We start from the raw sequence: 17,761 nt of genomic DNA on the forward strand, positions 1-17,761 counted from the left end.
TCTCAGTGTCTTGACTCCCTGAATACTTGGGGCCTGCATCACATTGAAAAAATGAGGCTGAACACTGCTTCGGCCTTTGCTTTGCTGTTTATTATCTTGCTTTTCATGCCCAGTCTTCTTCCCCAAACCCAGAATGTTCTTTCTTTAAGACCACCTTCTCTTCTTTGCAACAGCTGCAACTATTCTACCCAGCTGCAGAGCAGTAATTGGTTGTCTGCATCTCCTCTTTTGCATACACTACCCACAGGATTGAATGGAGCAAGTTTTTCCAGACAATTCTTCAGCAGCAATGAGCACAATTAATTTCTGTGTGATATTCAACACTATTATCATTTTAAAAAACCCACATGAAAGCATATATTACTTCATAGCCCCAAGGTACATTATGTTTTTCTCATCTCTTTAAGCACACTCCAATCCAAATGATAGATCTGACACACAAAGAATTGATTCTTGTCCTAAGTGGACCATCTGTGTTATAAATCGATGTTGTAAAACTTGCCATACATTCACAACCTTAACAAGTGAGGCCATATTGTTCTGTCACCTGCTCAGGCTGTAGAGCGGCCAGGGTCCTGCCACCAGTTCGAGCCATTTCACCCTGCTGCTCTACTGTAGGACCTGCAAAAAAACAAAAAAAAATGATATACAAAGTAACAGCACATATGAAAGTAAACACTAGCCCCTCCATTTTCCACTTTTTTTTCTGCAGGAAAGAAGGTACAGAGTCTGAAACTGACATACTCAAGAAAACTGATGTACACTAGAACAGGAAAATCTGTACCTGATACAATACTACTGTGGTCCCCCAAGGCAGAGAGTCATGACAGAGATTCTGTAAGGTCACTGCATCAGAGGCAAGGGTGCACCTTGCATCAAAAAGACTTGACAAAGGGGAAAAGAACCAGGATTGCTAAGTCTCAGGCTACTGAAAGAAGAGGCAAACTTTGAAAAGTATTCAAATGAGGAAAACAGAAAGGATTATAAAATAGCATAGGAATGTATAAACAATTATGGAAGCCAAACCCCAACCTGAGTTAACAGTTCACAGAAAATTTGCTTTCCCCTGTCTCTCTTTGGACACAGTTCAGAAGAGCTCCTGCAGAAGAAGGGTGGGGTTTCTCTTTTTTTTTTTTTTTCCTGGCAGGATCTGAAACGATCCCTCTCAAACTGAAATGATACAGAACAGGTCAGTTGTTCCTATTTCTGAACAGGTCACCAGGTTCAAGCAGCACTTCCCCAAAGAGTCTGCAAGCAGCTCATGGATAAACCAAAGTGTGAATTTAAACTCCCCTAAAATTGCCCAGTTCTGGGCTCCCCAGTACAAAAGAGACATGAACACTAGGGGGAGAGTCTAATGAAGTGCAGCAAAGATGATGAAGGGATGGGAGCACCTCTTGTACAAGGAAAGGCTGAGAGAGCTGGAACTACTTAGCCTGGAGAAGAGGGTTTAGGGGGATCTCATCAGTATGTACCTAAGGGAAGGCTGTGAAGAAGATGAAGACAGGCTCTTTTCAGTGATGCTCAGCAACAGGAGAAGAGACAATGACACAAACTGAAGCACGGGAGGTGCCTCTCATCAGAAACTGCAAGGATGACCAAGCCCTGGCACAGGTTGCCCAGGGAGGCTGTGGAGTCCCAATTCTAGGAGATATTTAAAAGCTACCTGTACACAGTCCTGGGCAACCTGCTTGATAAGGGGTAGGACCAGATGACCCTGTCATCTGTCATATTCTCTCTTCCAACCTTGGCCATTCATTAATTACCACAGAATGGTTTTGGCTAGAAGGGACCTTAAAGCTCACCCAGTCTCAACCCCTGCCATGGGCAGGGACACCTTCCACTAGAGCAGCTTGCTCTAAGCCCCTGCGTCCAACCTGGCCTTGAACACTGCCAGGGATGAGGCAGCCACAGCTTCTCTGGGCACCCTGTGCCAGCGCCTCGGCACCCTCACAGGGAAGAGCTTCTGCCTAAGAGCTCATCTTAGTCTCCCCTCGGGCAGGTTAAAGCCATTCCCCTTGGCCTGTCCCTACAGGTCCTTGCTCAAAGCCCCTCTCCACGTTTCCTGCAGCCCCTTTAGGCACTGGAGCTGCTCTAAGGTCTCCCCTTCAGGAGCCTTCTCTTCTCCAGACTGACCCAGCCCAGCTCTCTCAGCCTGGCTCCAGAGCAGAGCTGCTCCAGCCCTTGCAGCATCTCCGTGGCCTCCTCTGGCCTTGCTCCAACAGCTCCACGTCCTTCTTGTGCTGCTGCTCCAGAGCTGGATCACGGCTGCAGGATCCCCTCCCTGAGCTGCTGCTCACACTCTGGGGGGGCAGCCCAGCACACTGGGGCGGTTCTAGGCTCAAGTGCACGCTGAAGCCAGGTCATTGGGAGCTTCTCACCCAATGCCCCCACGTCTTTCCGTGATTTCTTCTGCAGCCAAATTACTAAGCCACAAAAGGCCAAGTGTAATTCACACTAAATAAACATGAAGCAATGTAGAGGGGAAATGGAATAATCAGACCTTAATACTGTCACAAATAATATGAATTACTATGAAAACATCATCTTGGTGAACATCAACATCAAAAAGCAAATTAAATGTTTGGAATTATTAGGGCAATTAAAGAACAAAAAATATCAATCTTACTAAAACTCAGCTAGGTCCTGCCATCAGATAAATTAAAGCTTCATTTGCATCTTGAAATCTTGATTTTTGCCCATCTCAAAAAGATCACAACAGAATGAAAACAGTTTCAAACAAGAGAAACAGGGATGACCAAGTTTTTGGAACAGTGTCAGTACAAAATGTCTAAGACCAAACCTCTTTCACATGGAAGAGAGATGATGAGTGGAAAGACTATGTCTCACACCTATGAAGTTGAACAGGGGCTGATCACCCGTACAGGCAGTAGGGGCATTCAATGAAGCTATCAGGACGAAAATTCAAAGCCTTCTCCACCAACCCAAACATTATTTAAAGCAAGCAGTCTTCACATAATTCTAGATGCAGAGTTTACGCACAGTATCTAGTTAAGGTTCTTGACTATTGTGACACTGTGTATGCAAAGTCTTTACATGGGTTCAAAGGATGATCCAACAAATTCATACAAGAAATCAATTGAGGATTATTATAGACAAAGAAATTTGCTTGGCTTAAAGCTCAAGTCAAATGTGTCACTCTGTACTTGTCCTATTCAGCTAAGGACACATCTTTGGTCTGATTTTCTCCAGTGATTGTTAAAGTGATTCTCCAGTGACTGCTGAGCTGTGCCAGCAGCGTAGTGGCCAGAAAATATTTCTACCTACCATACCAGAAGACTGAGTTGTAAAAGGAACTTATGTTAAATAGAAGTAAACACTATCTTAGTTCAGCTGCTCATTCTATGTCCACATTTTCACACTGAAATCTTCAATGTTAGATGACAACCTCTAAAACTAAAAATGGCAACAACTCTACTCATTGCAGTTTATCAGCTGGAGGGAACCACAGCAGAGAATCCAAAATTTTCTATTCCTACTTTAGAAAATACCTTTCAAAATCCATTTTACAAACAGAGTGTGGCTTCCCAGTTATTGTACAGGTCTAGCCAAACTGTAAGTCTAACCTTTCACAAAATCTCTGCAAGTCTCAATGTACACATTACCTCTGTACTCACCTGCAGGTTTTACCTCTGAAAAAAAAGTTCCAACTTTTTTCCCTTCCACAATGTCTGTGATGACATGACCAGAGATCTTTGGGTGGGTTCCATTTGCAATCACTACAGAGGTGCCTCCCTGGAGGGCCCATAGAGCTGCTTTCACCTAGTGAAGGATAGAGCCAGTTTCAGGAAATTCACTTTTTATTTGAATCACCACTCTCAACAAGACTTTTTGCTCCACTTTGATGTCCAAATTCAAAGAACATTCAACACAATTCCAGGATTTCTATAATGATGTAGCATTGAATGAGATCACGTATTTGTGCCTTACCTTCCTTTCCTTAACTAGCTGCCCCTTTATGAGCATACTTCAAATTTTCCTAGCAGCCTGCTTTTGTCAAGACTTCTGCAAAGGCATTATGATCATATGTTATTTTTCACCATTACCTTCTGTTTCAAGTTCTTACTGTTTGAAGAAACCAATTTTTCTTTCTTTGTTTTTTCTTTGGTTTTTGTTTTTTGTGGTTTTGTTTGTTTGTTTTTTAAGATTCTGTTGCCAATTTCTCTGATATGGATCAGCCACTGATAATTAATCACTTTAAAAGATCGCAGAACACTACTTGCAATGCAGAGGACTGTTCTTGCTCCAGGCCTAGCCACTACCATATACCACTAAAATATTATTCAATACCTTTAGCTGTTCAAATTACTCCCTTAAAGTTTGAGCAGCTAAGCACTCCTTGTGGTTCTGGTTAAGATGTAGATATATTCTCATTGTTTATAACCCTCTGGTGAAGTTATTAAGTTTGTTGAAGAAGCTCAGGTTTCCACACAATGTTTTCACCTACTCTGTTCAATTTCCTGTTCATCTTCTAATCAGTTTTTTTATTTCTTTGCTTCTACTTTTTGCTTGGGAGTACAGCTACTGTTGGAATAGTAATTTCATTCAGTAGGATCTCAGCCTCTCCAGGTGTGTTAGATGCTGCAATTCTGTAATCATATTTATTGATTTACGGCTCTCTGCTGGATTCACTGTCATATGCTATGTCCTCCTTGTGCTACGGTGTCCAGAACTAGACACTGCTCTACACATGTGGTCTCACTAATTCTGATAGAGGGAAATACTAATTTCCCTCAATGATGACTATGTTCTTTCTAATGCAACCAAACCAAGACCCCTGCATCCCTGCTTTCCAGCCAGTCAGCTCCCCAGCTCTTATCCCTGAATGGAGCTGTTCCTCCCTAGGCACAGGACTTGGCATGTCCCATTACTGAACTCTATGAAGTTATTCTGCCCATTTCTGCAGCCTGTCAAGATTCATCTGAATGGCAGCACAATCTTTGTACCTATCTCCCATTCCCAAATCTGCTTTTCCTTCCCAATTACAAAACAAATGTTCTATATTTCTACCTTGGCTTCCATGCCTCCCATTCCTACTCGAGATTTAGTTCCAAATGTCACAGATTGCTGATCTCCTGGGTAGAATATGTCAATTAGCTTTGCATCATCAGATCCTGGAGGGCTGTCAAAGAGTCCTGAAATCAATAATAAATATCTGTTAGCGTTATATACCCTCATCTCCAAAGCTCACCATGGAAAAAGAAAGAAAAAAAATAGTAATAATCCCTGAGGCTGAAAAGCTGTATTCCACTTCACAGGACAGCAAACTCTGACTGAACCCTGCTTTTCGTGGAACTCAATGTTCAAGAACTACACCAAAAGCATAACGAGTAAGAAACTGAAAGCCGCCATGCTGAATGGCGGCATCCAGGCTGGGAGGTAGTGACATTTGGTTGAGGTTACAAAGACTTTTTTATATGTTCAATATAAAAATACGTATGTAGGCTTACATATACATGCCCATAACTAAACAGGCAAAGGACAGTCCTCCTCACCAAAATCTCAGCTGACATTCTTGATTGCTGGGTTGAACAGCGATAAACTGGGCAATTTAGAAATAGATAAAAAGGGTAACTATCAAATTCTGCTAAGAAGGAACACCACACTAGAGGCATACTAATTTAAAAAAAAAAAAAACAACTATGTTGTTGACTGACACTTTGGTTTACATAGCATAGAATCACAGAATCATAGAATCACAGAATCATAGAATCACAGAATCATTAGGGTTGGAAAGGACCTTAAGATCATCTAGTTCCAACCCCCCTGCCATGGGCAGGGACACCTCACACTAAACCATATCACCCAAGGCTTCGTCCAACCTGGTCTTGTTAAACCTGAACTTGTTACACGTTAAACCTAAACACCACACTTCCCAGAAATTCTATGTGAACAAATACTGTCATTACAAATTAGAAAGCACATGTGCAGACTATCTGTGTCCCCCTAGCTGGCAGAGGAGAGAACATTTATCTTTCCATAAACAAGACGTCACAACTGAATGAATAAGATTAGGGGATGGTGGTGTTGGGGGTTAATTTTTTTACAAGTTGTTTTTACTATTGCTTTTATAAGTTGTTCTCAGTAATTTCAACTAGAATCAACTATGAAATCCATATCTCCTTCCTCCTCAGGGCTTACAGTATGTGCTAAAGTCCAGGATTCTTTCAGGATCCACTGAAAGAAACCTGGAGAAGATGAAAAAGACTATGTGAGTTGCATGATGTGGACTGCACTGATCTGAAACTGCACTCACTACCCTTTTCTCTCTCTAGAAAAGGACCTTTAACATCCATAGGTGACAGACTTATGTCACAGCAGCACAGCTCAGAAGACTAGGGCAGTGTAAGCAAAATGCCTGGGAGTCAGGAAAAGCTAGCAAGTTCCAGGTATCTGGCAGGCAATAAGCAGGACTTGTAATGTACCTGTAATTCACTGAAAGAAAGAACCTGCTGCCAGGAGAAACAAACTATTGTAGAACAGTATTTGGCTTATATTTCTGATTCTAAACACATACGTATAAATCATGACTGCATTATACAATTCTGAGAAGCTAGCAGAAGTACCATAGCACATATGGCATTCTGGGTTCTGGAACAAGTCCAAGTTCACATGCATTCTGACAGACAGTCTTTAACTTATGTAACAGTATCAACACTGAATATATCTCTTAAGGAGTTATGTGGCAAGTTGTAATTGTCCCTGTAAAATATACGAGCTGAAGAGATCAGTAAACCCCAGTTAAAGAAATTACTCACAAACCTTCTACATCTGAGAGAACAATCAGGAGATCAGTCTTCATTTCCACAGCCAGTCGTGCTGCCAGACTGTCATTATCCTTCACACTTATCACCTGCAATGCACATGCATATCAGCACTACTGAATAGTGGGAGGAACTAGGAAATACTTGGCTGAGGCATAGAAAAGCAAGCTACCTCAGCACTATCGGGTCCTTCTGAGCTTCTTTGTTCACACCCACCAGAAACTTAAAAGGTGATCTCTGTGTTAAAGTAGATATACTTTTGGAATGCAGTACAGTGGTGTCAAAATGACTAGCAGTGTGACCAATACCTGCGTTCTTCACCTTGGTGCCCAGTGACAGGGCAAGAGGTACTAACTGACCCTGCTTTTAAGCAGGGGTCCTGGACTAGATGACCTGCAGAAGCCCCAGCTTCAGCTCTTCAGTGAAAACCAAACCAGACATGCTTGCTTTTGCAGAGCAGACATCACCTGCCCTGCTTTTCCCCCACAACACTATACCATGCCATAAATAGGCAGGTCAGCATAGTCTTCCAGTACCCTCCATCCACACTACTAATTTTATATGTTTGTTTCCCATCTGCAGGCTTCAGAGGTCCCTGATTACGGCATTAGTTAAGTACAGATTAATGCTGTACCAGCAGAATCCACCCCTTTGCAATACTTTACCCACATTTACCCCCTGCAGATCACTGTTTGGCTCTGGAGGAGGAACAACAGCATCATTAGTGTTAATTATAGGGACGATATTCATTCTTAAAAGCTCATGCAATGTTCCATTTAAGTTCCGACGCTTCTGTTCATCATGGAAATCCAGGTTGGTGACTAAAATCTACAAGAAGGAAAAAAATTAACATTACTTAGCCTACCACTTTCCCTAAGAACATCCTGAGTGTATGTATTAACATGCCGTAACAGATCAGTGGTGCCTTTCAGGTCACTGAAGAAACACAGGATAAAGAATACAATTAAGAAATATTCTCCCCACAACATTTTCAGGTTTATGTGCCTGAACTTCCACTGGAACCTACAATAGCCTTTCTTAGGCTGACAGATCACAGGCTCCAAGAATCAACTGGACAAAAAAAAACAACAACATAAGCAGAACATAGATGCTGATGATAATTACTAAGACCTAAAACAATTCAACTGCTTACTTAATACACTGCCTTTCCTGCTCTCCCTCACACTGTAATGTTTCTACTGTTACAAGCAGGAGAGATGCTTTGTCTCAAGACTTCTTCAGCTCTAGAACTCACTTTTCTGAAAGAATCTTGGTGTTAAAGCCTCCTGCATGCAGACTCCACCCCTTTCCTTTTAGTATTCTAAGGAAAAAACCCTCAATGTCTGAAGAGACTTTTGTTGGTTTTTTTTTTTTTTTTCATTTTTTACTCTGCCATTGGCTATTTGAGAACTAAGCAAACACAACCACGACAAAAATGTTACAATAGCACTTGGAATCAAAGTGTACACTTACTTTTCTGGCATGGCCAATCAATTCTTTTAAATCAAAGGAATGACAGTTGTCTACAGACTTCAACAAGAGTAAAATCCAGTGCAACTTACAGTGATTGTTAGATATACTGTAAACATTTTAGTGATGTTAGTCAGACAGTCTCCCGGCAAGACTTCACACTTTAAGTACCTAAATTTATTAAAAGTGTTTAAATAAATAAGGCCTTACAGTTGATGCAATTCTGTATTCTCACAGTATTTAAGATAAACAAAGCTTGTTTACGAGTATTAAACACAGTTGCAGCATTTGGTATTGGTAGAAGACCCAGGCTAGGAATAGCATCACCCACAAGTTAGAAAGGATTGAGGAGAAGATAGACTGGAAGTTCCGAAGTGTGGATATGCACTTCTGTCAGCATTACAGAACGCATGACAGCAGTTCGGCCACTTGTGATTTTTAAGCACTCACTTTGGATCACCAACTACAGCTTTTGCTACGAGATCTTAACAGGCACTCCCCCACCATACATAAGTGCAAGACACACATGAACACCAAAAAGAAAAAGCATATTTGCTTCACCTTCATGACAGCTAACTCCATTTCAGAAATACTTAGCAGGGCACTCCTGTATAAGCTACCGTCTACACTATAATAAGCCCCCAAAGTAGGATGGCAATAGAAATAGAATGGTTTGTGTTGGAATCGACCTTAAGGTCCTGGCAGTGTTCAAGGCCAGGTTGGACGGAGTCTTGGGTGACATAGTTCAGTGTGTGGTGTCCTTGCCCATGGCAAGGTGGTTGGAACTAGATGATCTTAAGGTCCTTTCCAACCCTAACTATTCTATGATTCTAAGTATAGCAGCATATAAAACATAGAAAAAATGCAACAACAATTCCATAGCTGACTGAAGTAGCAAGTCAGTCTAGAAAAGCAGTAATCCCTTACCTGAGCTGCGCAGATGCTGTACTGAGTAAACATGGCCTCATACAGAGCCATCAATCCACTCTGGCCAGCTGCTGCACAGGCTCGGGCCTCCAAGACTGGAATAGCCTACAGAGATGAAGAGCTGTCAGGCAGTGCCTTGAGCAGGTACTACCCAACATTCAAGGGAAAACAGGAATGCTGCTAGCCACTCACCATATCTTTCAGCTGACTCTGGCCTGAATGAAGCGCTTGCCTCACACTCTGAGAAAGCAAGATCTCATGACGCAATCGCTGCTTCCCAAAGGCTACAGCACCACTGGTGACAATCATCATCTCCCGGCCCTGATTTTGCAGCACAGACACCTGTAAGCACAGTACATAAGAAATAGGAGTATGATCACTGCAAGCATGACAGCTCTGGCTATTTATAGATAAACCTTAGGTTCACCAGTTCTTGCTAACACAAGTGTTTCTCTTTATCCATGTGCAAAGCAAGGCAACCACCCTCTAAGATACTCCTGCACACCTTCCCAACCCCTTAGGAGCTATGCAAAGGACTGCATGCAGTCTATAGCTTCTGCTAAACTTTCTTTCCACAACACCAGGTTTTATGTCAAAATTATGCTTAAATTTTCAGAATACCTATTACATGGTAAGACTTCCATGCCCCTCACCCTCCTCTTCCATTGCTACAGATAAGGAATGATAGGATGAAAAAGATGTAAAGTAGAAGCTGTCCCTTCCATCAACCTTCTTATTCACAATCCATTCCCAAACCTGCCATTATACAGTAACTTTGGACACTACAAGTGAAGAAGCTAACTCAGTACAGCTTTTAACTGCTTCTTCCTCACATGCATCTGGCCAGATTCCTTTCAAAGTTCTAAAGCTAAATGTCTTACATTAATTTAAAGTATTCCGTTAACTTTACTTCCCAGAGAAGACATGTTCAATTTCCCCTCCCAGAGTCATAATTTCATTTTAGAGACTCAATCCATGAGTTAATCCCCAGTTGTTTCTACAAGTAATGAGGTTTCAGGCTCTCTCCTGGACAAAATCTGCAAGCGCTCAGGTAATCAGGAAGGATCTACTTTTTCTGCAGACATCACAAACTTCAGTGCAGCTTTCCTACTAGATCCAACTAATGTCCCAGTCATGTCTTACCTACTACATAAAAATCTCACTTTGCAAATCTCTCTCTCTATATACTGGGTCTGGCCAAGACAGAGTTAACCTCCTTCAGAGGGGCCCGCATTGCACTGTGTTTCGGATTTCAAGACCAAAACAATGTTAATAACATTCCAATGTTTTGCCTTGCACAGCATTAAAAGACTTCTCTTTTTCCCATGCTGAAAAATACTTTCACAGCATCAAGGCTTTCCTTTTCCACCATGTCCCATCACAGTAGGTAGGCTAGGGGCTGGGCAAGAAGTTTGGAGAGGACACATTATGGACAGCTGACATGAATTGGCCCAAGGGACATTCCACAGCATATAATGTCATGCTCAGTTAGGGAACTGGCATAGCAGAATAGGAAAGGGCAGGGACTGTCTTTCAAGGTGGCAGTCACCTGGGCACTAGTTGAGTACATGTCTGCTTGTGAAAGCTAGTGAGTGATTGCCTTAGTATCCTTGTTTCTTTTCCCCTTGGGAAGTGAATAAGGATTTGGGTGCTTAGCAACCGGTCGGGGTCAACCCACCACACCTTCAGACACTTATTTACTGAGTTACATGGTTTATCCGCTACCACAGCACAAGGGATGAAAAAGCAAAAGGCCAACATACTGCTTTAATGGGCCACCACTGTTTTAAGAGTTTTACCCTACAGTCTTCTGTGCCATCCAACAATCAACAAGTATCTGAAGTTAAAACATTCCACTTCAGTCCCAGAATTACCTGCTCTACAATAGATGCCAGCCTCCCAAGCGCCAAGCCACACTCATCCCCTCGAGTCACAACAGCACTACCCAACTTCACTACAATCCGCTTTGCATGCTTCAGCTCACTACGGTGCGCAAATGATTTTCCATGTGCACGGCTGAGTGGCATAGTGATAAATGGGATGCTGCTCCAACAACGGATGGATTCATTCCTTAATCTTTGGTTATGGCGAGGGAGATCTGTGGTTAAAAAAAAAGGAAGAAAAAAAATGCAGTTTTGTTTCATTCAGACTTTAAGGCCTTGAAGTCATGTAACGTTTCCTCCCTTTCCAAGGCTACAGCTCACAATATACACTTCTCAGTGACTGGGAACGAAAAGCTAACTTTCAAGTCACAAAAAGAGAGAATAATATCTGAGCAGCACTAACCATCCTTAAAGTATATAAGGCAATACCCCATGTGTCACAGAGCTTTGACTCTGCAAAAGTAGGAGCCCAAACTGAGGGATGCTGTAAAAGAGCCCAAACAGTTCACATTGGAAGTAAAAGTACTAGTTTTAAAAACATTTTCCCTTCCTTGTCTTATTAGATACAGCTAGAGAGCTTTCCTGCCTACAGCAGCGCTGAAAGCTTGACTGTTAGGAAAGAAAAGAAACACAGCTTTTACAACAACTCTAAGTCAGGTGGTTTTGCATGTTGCTTAACTAGGGGCAGCAGAAGGAGGATAACGGACATATGAACTGGAAGTCGCATTCACACAGGATAAATAAGCATTGGAGACAGAAGAGACAGTCAGTGTTACTCAGTTAAGATTCATGAGCCTGGCACTTCACCCAAGTCAGTGAGCTAGGGATCATTTCTCCACAAAAATCTGTTTTCAAAATGCCTGCAAAGGACAGCAAGACCACTATCAGTACAGCAGATTAAAGAGAATAGTGAAGATTTGTCCTGGTTTCGGCTGGGACAGTTAATTTTTTCTTAGTAGTTGGTACAGTGCCATATTCGGGACTTAGTATGAGAATAATGTTGCTAACACACCAATGGTTTAGTTGTTGCTCAGTAGTGCTTACCCTGAATCAAGGACTTTTCAGTCTCTCAATGCTCTGCCAATGAGGAGCTGCACAAGAAGCTAGGAAGGAGCAGAGACAGGACACCTGGCCCAAACTAGCCAAAGGGGTATTGCATACCATAGAACATCATGCCCAGTATATAAACTGGGGGGTTAGCTGGAAGGGGATTATCACTGCTTGGGGATGGGATGGGCATCAGTCAGTGCGTGGTGAGCAATTGTACTGTGCATCACTAGTGTTCTTGAGTTTTACTCCTCTTTTTCTTTTTCCTATTATTATTATATTTTAATTTATTTCCATTACTAAACTGTTCTTATCTCAAACCATGAGTTTTAATTTTTTTCAATTCTCTTCCCCATCCCACTGGCTGTGTGGTACTTAGTTGCTGACTGGGGTCAAACCACAGCACTATTACGGTACGATCACAAGGAAGGGTCTGGATCCTTTCTAACTGACAAAGAGGTGGACCCAAACACATAGAGTCTCAAAGTTAAGCTGAAGAAATGAAGGCAGATGGAAAACACTTCCAACATACCTCACATATGAAGCTCTGCAGAGCCACAGTGATTTGTGTCTGAAGAAGGAGTCATGCACATAATATATGAATAGCGTGAGGCATCCCTGTCCATGGCAGGATGATTGGAACTAGATGATCTTAAGGTCCTTTCCATCCCTAACTATTCTGTAATTCTATACCTGCAGTCCAAGCATGTCAGCTGGATAATTAACATAATACAGATAAGCCATACTACTTGAAAAAAATTTAAACTACATTTCCTTATTGAATATCTTCTTGTATTGCTATTCAGAAACTGCATTAAACCAGGTCAACTTTGGACAGTCTCAAAAATGCCCGGACAAAAAAAAACAACAAAAACAAAAACAACCAACAACAAAAAACAAAAAACAAACAAACAAAAAAAAACCACAAAAAGCAAAAAAAAAAAAAAAAAAAGAGAAAAAAAGGCTACTGGCATCAAATTCTGGGATCAAAAGTGCAACTTAGTTAAAAATCATGTCAGACATTCATGAAAAAATTACAGAGAAGATGAGAAGATCACACCGGATACTACTGAAAGGCATTTAAAGCACAATGCAATCATCAGGCATGGTCAACATGGTCAGGCAGTTGGACTAGGTGATCACTGCAGGTCCCTTCCAACTGAACTGTTCAATCCTAAACAATATTTCATCTGAAGATGCAGAGGCTTCTTTACAAATCAATAAACATGGTCAGATTATGTGACTTTATTTAATCTGTTCAGTCTCTCTGATTTTGATGCTCTATAATACAAATAGATTACTTTACAATTTAAAGTGACTATTCTGGGTGTTATTTCTGCTGGAGAAAGATAGAAATGAACACAGTGCAATAGAAAAGAGAAATCAGTAATTTATTAATGTTTTAAGTAAATATTTTGTTCTAAATGCAGAAGCAGCTTAAATGATTAACTGTAACTGAGGGCTGCACTAACATGGCACACACATAAAAGTAGAAAATGGAATCGTCTAGAGAGGAGTTTTACCTACCCCTCTTTTTTATGAGGTACTATTTGAGAATGCAAATAAGGCCTACAACACATATGAAAGAATGGGTAAAGGAATCCAATTTAACTGTTCTTTCCAGCATTATACATAACCATATAGCAGTTGCCTATCCTCATACAATATGACCAGAAAGCAGTACAAACAATTCATTTCCAATTCTCTTGCCTAGAGCTTTGGGATTTAGAAGACAGCTTTTGAGGGGTAACCACTGTCTGAAGAGAAACCAAGAAACTACTCTGTTTTTATTTTTTTTTTCTGAGAAAGAAAACGGTTCTAGAACAAGCAGAGAATTTCCTTCCTCTCCACTAAAGTATTAGCTGCTAACCTGGTTCTATCCTGCATAAATCTGTCCTTTGAATGATGTTAATGAGGTGATTTTCCTTAACACAGGAAAGAGTACAGGCATGCCCAGACACATACTGACCAGCATTATTAGAAACGTGTGCTTTCTCTCATACATACATAAACGTGAAATGGCTGCAATGGCATGTGGCGATAACACAAAGCACCATCCAGGGGAGCGGACAAGGGGGCTCAGAGCAGCTCGACACAACATTTTGAGATGCCTTCTGCAAGCCAAGGATATCTGTAAGTTAAAGTAAGGGAGGAGGGGGGAAAAACTGGTTAAACATCAGTGACTTTCCATCTATATTTCTCTCTACACCCTCCCCCCAACTCTTCTTTGTCCTTTGCAGTCTTAATGAAATTTCCCTGTGCAAGAGACAGACAGCCCACACTCTCCATTTTGCAGAATCCTCAGGCTGTGACTTAGAAGAATCAAAGGCCCCTATTCCCTCCCTACATGCTGGCAGAAGACCATTATTAAAGATCAAGAACAAAATATAGTTCTCCAAGAAGGGAAAAGAGCATTAGTGAGCATACCGACAATGGAGAAAAGTGGTAACTCTGTCCACAGAGAAACCTGGAAGAAGAAAGAGGGAAAAAAAGAAAAAAGAAAAAAGATACTGAGAAGGTTGTAGCAGCCAGACTTCTCTGAACACCTCACAACAGAGCATCTATTATACTTCATATGAATCTCAGACCTATTCAATATAGAAGATAGGCTGATTCCCTTTTACCTGAGCACTACCAAATGACAAGATGTTAACCATGATTACAAATAAGGACACCAATTTCCAAGGTATTTGGCATTAGTTTCTCTTGGCTGAACTTGTAAACACTCAGAATTCTTGTAACAAAAAGTCCACTAGAGCAAGTACTCAGCAAACAAGGGATACACAATCAGCAATTTCCTGTGACAGGTCTAGTTGAAGTAATGCATCCAGTATCACAAAGGAAAGAAAGGAGATTAACAAGAACCCAGTTCTCTCTGACAGTGCTTAAGCCATGAAACCTCTCCTCCCCCTTTTACAAAATTTGGCTTCCTTTACTTGCTTTCTATCCCTCAGCACTATTGGAAGAGAGCAAACAGCATTGCACAAGCTGTGGTAAGGAGAAGGTATTGAAGAGAGAAGGAAAGCTCATAATAACTGCACTGGAAGACTGCTATTACAAATACCATGAAAATTACAGCACCTGGCAGTTCAGCATATGTGCACATGAACACTTAAAGTTGCTTCATTACCCTGCATCAGTGTATTGTTATTATACCTCACTATAATCCTTACCAAAATATACACCTCCACATAAGGCAGCTGTCAGCAGGTAACATTCTCCTGTTTTGTCTAGTAAACATTAAATGTTTTAACGATATTAATCTGCAATGTCCCTCCAGTTCTGCATTTCATCTGAAATGCAGTATTGACCACTGCCAGGATGAGGCAGACAAAGGACTTGAAGCAGATGATACAACTGAGCAAGCAGTTCAAGTTCTTGTAACAGGGCAAGCTTAAAGGAGCTTGTTAACAGTAACAACCAGATGTGCCCTCTTTGAACCTCTCCCAGGCACCTCATGCACCTGCCTCTGGGAGGCACAACAATTCCCACTGTTCATGTGTCTAGCTGTTTGACCCTTCCACCTTGAAGTTCACTCTGGCATCTACTGTCACCCATCATCTTTCCAGTAGGTAGGGCCTTAGCTGTGACTCAGAGGGATGCTCGGAGTTCAGCAGCTCCTGGCTAACAGCAGGTCCTTTATCCAGAACCCTTCGACCACAGTTACCCTAAGTAGAACTGCCTGTTCTTCTGGCAGCTCCTTTCACAGACCATCTGCCTTAGGGAACAGAACCAGGCACTCTGCTTGAAGTTTCAACCCCAGTTCCTGTTACAGCCTTTCCTGACAGGCCTTCAACTCCCACTGCAGTAATAATCACCTGGTGTTGCAGTCAGTAAAATACAGACCCATACTAGCCAGCCCAAACTGTGCTGTCTCCTCGGTTGCTTGTACTGATGTGCCAGAGGACCACCTCACATTCTGACTACTGGGCTGCTGGCAACTAAGAGCAACCTTGTCTTTTGGAAGACTGCCCCTCATTTCCCTATGCCAGAGACAACCTTGCTAATAAGCAGACAATGAGGAGTGAGAGAGAAGTGGTAGACAGTGCAAACCTTTCGAAGGAAGAAAAATAGGAAGAAATAAGAAATAGTGCTAGCACATTTTTGAAACTAGCATGTGAGAAAAGGCAAAAATACTAACTTAACAAGAAGATAAAACCAAAAATTTTAAAGCAGCAGCAGATACCAAGAAAAGGAGATACGTGAAATGGGAATGATGTTGCCAGAGAGCACAGAGAACGACACACTGTTACAAACTGTTTTTCAGGCTAGCACGAGGCTGCAGAAAAACTCCCTTCTCTCCTCTCACTCAATAAAGGATTTAAAGTTAATTTCAGTCATCATTTTCCATTCTACTCCCATTTCCACAATTTCCATGCCTGGGATGGTTCTGGTCTACAGTAACAAACCAAAAAATGGCACATAATTTAGGGAAAAAAACCCAAACACAACAAAAATTAAACTCTTCTGCCTTACTTGGAGGGCAGGGAGCAATAACATGAAACACAACATGCATTATTCAGGTATTTCTCCAAGACTAGTATCAACTTAAAAATCTATTTTTTTCATTATCAGAGGAAAACCCACTCCCTCCAAACCAGTCTCCAAACCTGATTTTTAAAAATATAATTCTACTATCATCTCTTTCATGAAAGTTATCCTTACATTATCGCTTATAGAAAGAAATACCATTGGTTAGTTTTCATTAATTTATGATCTTCAGAACGGCTGTTAAAGTAACACAGTATACTAACATTCAGTTCAAAAATCAGTGTTAGGTGACTCTGTCACCTTCCCAAGCATCAGAGCTCTAAACCCTGAAACTGATGCCTTTAACAGCAACAATCTGTAACACAGATTTTTTAGTCTGTTGGCTGCAGGCCCATGGGATGTTCAAAACTATTTACGGCGAGTTAATAAAACTGAACATACATTTTTCAGTTTTATATACAAGGAAACCAAAATCCTATAGAAAGTTACACAGAGATAAATCGAGGTTTTGCCTGGTTTTGGGTTGTTTTTTCTTTTTATTTAAACAGCTATGTTAGCAATTAAAACTTTTGTGGGAAAATTTAAATCTGCAGTTCTTGGTCCAAACTCAGAAACCTTCCCACTGGGAAGCCAGTTCAGAAGAACTTACTAAAATAAAGAAAAGCTTCAAATAAACTGTCTTCCGAACAGTTCGCACATAGCTTTGCCCAGGTTCTGTACAAGTTACACACACAGAGAACAGGGAATTCAAAGCAACATGCACTACACCATTCCTTTCTACCAAGAAGCAGCAGGACAGTGTGGTCATGGCAGTCCGCAATTCTTAGCATTGCCTTGTGCAGCAGAATAAAACCCTGTCACTGGCCAGTTAGAATGGTTCCAAGTATCCCTTTCAATCTAGTATCTCAATAGAGAGCATCTGCAGAAGCTCAGTATCGCTCCATTCTGTTATACCTTGTGTGTAAGATAAGCAGCACCAGCAGGGTGTACAACAGCAGCACTAGAGAGAGCACCAGGACCTCCTGCCCTGGAAAGGGTGAGCTGAGGAAGGGCACAATTCACACTAGGAGACAGCAGCACCCACTTGAGCACAGACAGGAAGCTCAGCTTAATGAAAAGCAATGGCAGACAAACTACTTCTTGCACACGTATCAGTGA

The 17,761-nt window shown here is 41.5% G+C and overlaps 1 protein-coding gene across 5 annotated transcripts in view; it reads right to left on the minus strand.

Moving 5' to 3' along the window:
• ALDH18A1 (aldehyde dehydrogenase 18 family member A1) overlaps positions 1 to 17,761 on the minus strand; it is a 34,024-nt gene that overhangs the window by 12,214 nt on the left and 4,049 nt on the right. For 3 of the 5 annotated variants that reach the window (XM_057408638.1, XM_057408639.1, XM_057408637.1), the window contains 9 exons: positions 14,120 to 14,243; positions 11,057 to 11,280; positions 9,375 to 9,524; positions 9,183 to 9,287; positions 7,455 to 7,613; positions 6,784 to 6,874; positions 5,032 to 5,156; positions 3,639 to 3,783; positions 548 to 621 (listed from right to left, as the gene is read on the minus strand). In XM_057408638.1, coding sequence (XP_057264621.1) covers positions 548 to 621; positions 3,639 to 3,783; positions 5,032 to 5,156; positions 6,784 to 6,874; positions 7,455 to 7,613; positions 9,183 to 9,287; positions 9,375 to 9,524; positions 11,057 to 11,280; positions 14,120 to 14,213 — 1,167 coding nt within the window. In that variant the 5' untranslated portion in view covers positions 14,214 to 14,243. The remainder of the gene's footprint in view (positions 1 to 547; positions 622 to 3,638; positions 3,784 to 5,031; positions 5,157 to 6,783; positions 6,875 to 7,454; positions 7,614 to 9,182; positions 9,288 to 9,374; positions 9,525 to 11,056; positions 11,281 to 14,119; positions 14,244 to 17,761) is intronic. The other 2 variants (XM_057408640.1, XM_057408641.1) reach the window with 2 other exon arrangements.

Source organism: Pezoporus wallicus, unplaced genomic scaffold (assembly GCF_028554395.1).
Source record: "Pezoporus wallicus isolate ANWC-B61680 ecotype Strahan unplaced genomic scaffold, APGP_CSIRO_Pwel_v1 contig_13954, whole genome shotgun sequence".
Classification (NCBI taxonomy): Eukaryota; Metazoa; Chordata; class Aves; order Psittaciformes; family Psittacidae; genus Pezoporus; species Pezoporus wallicus.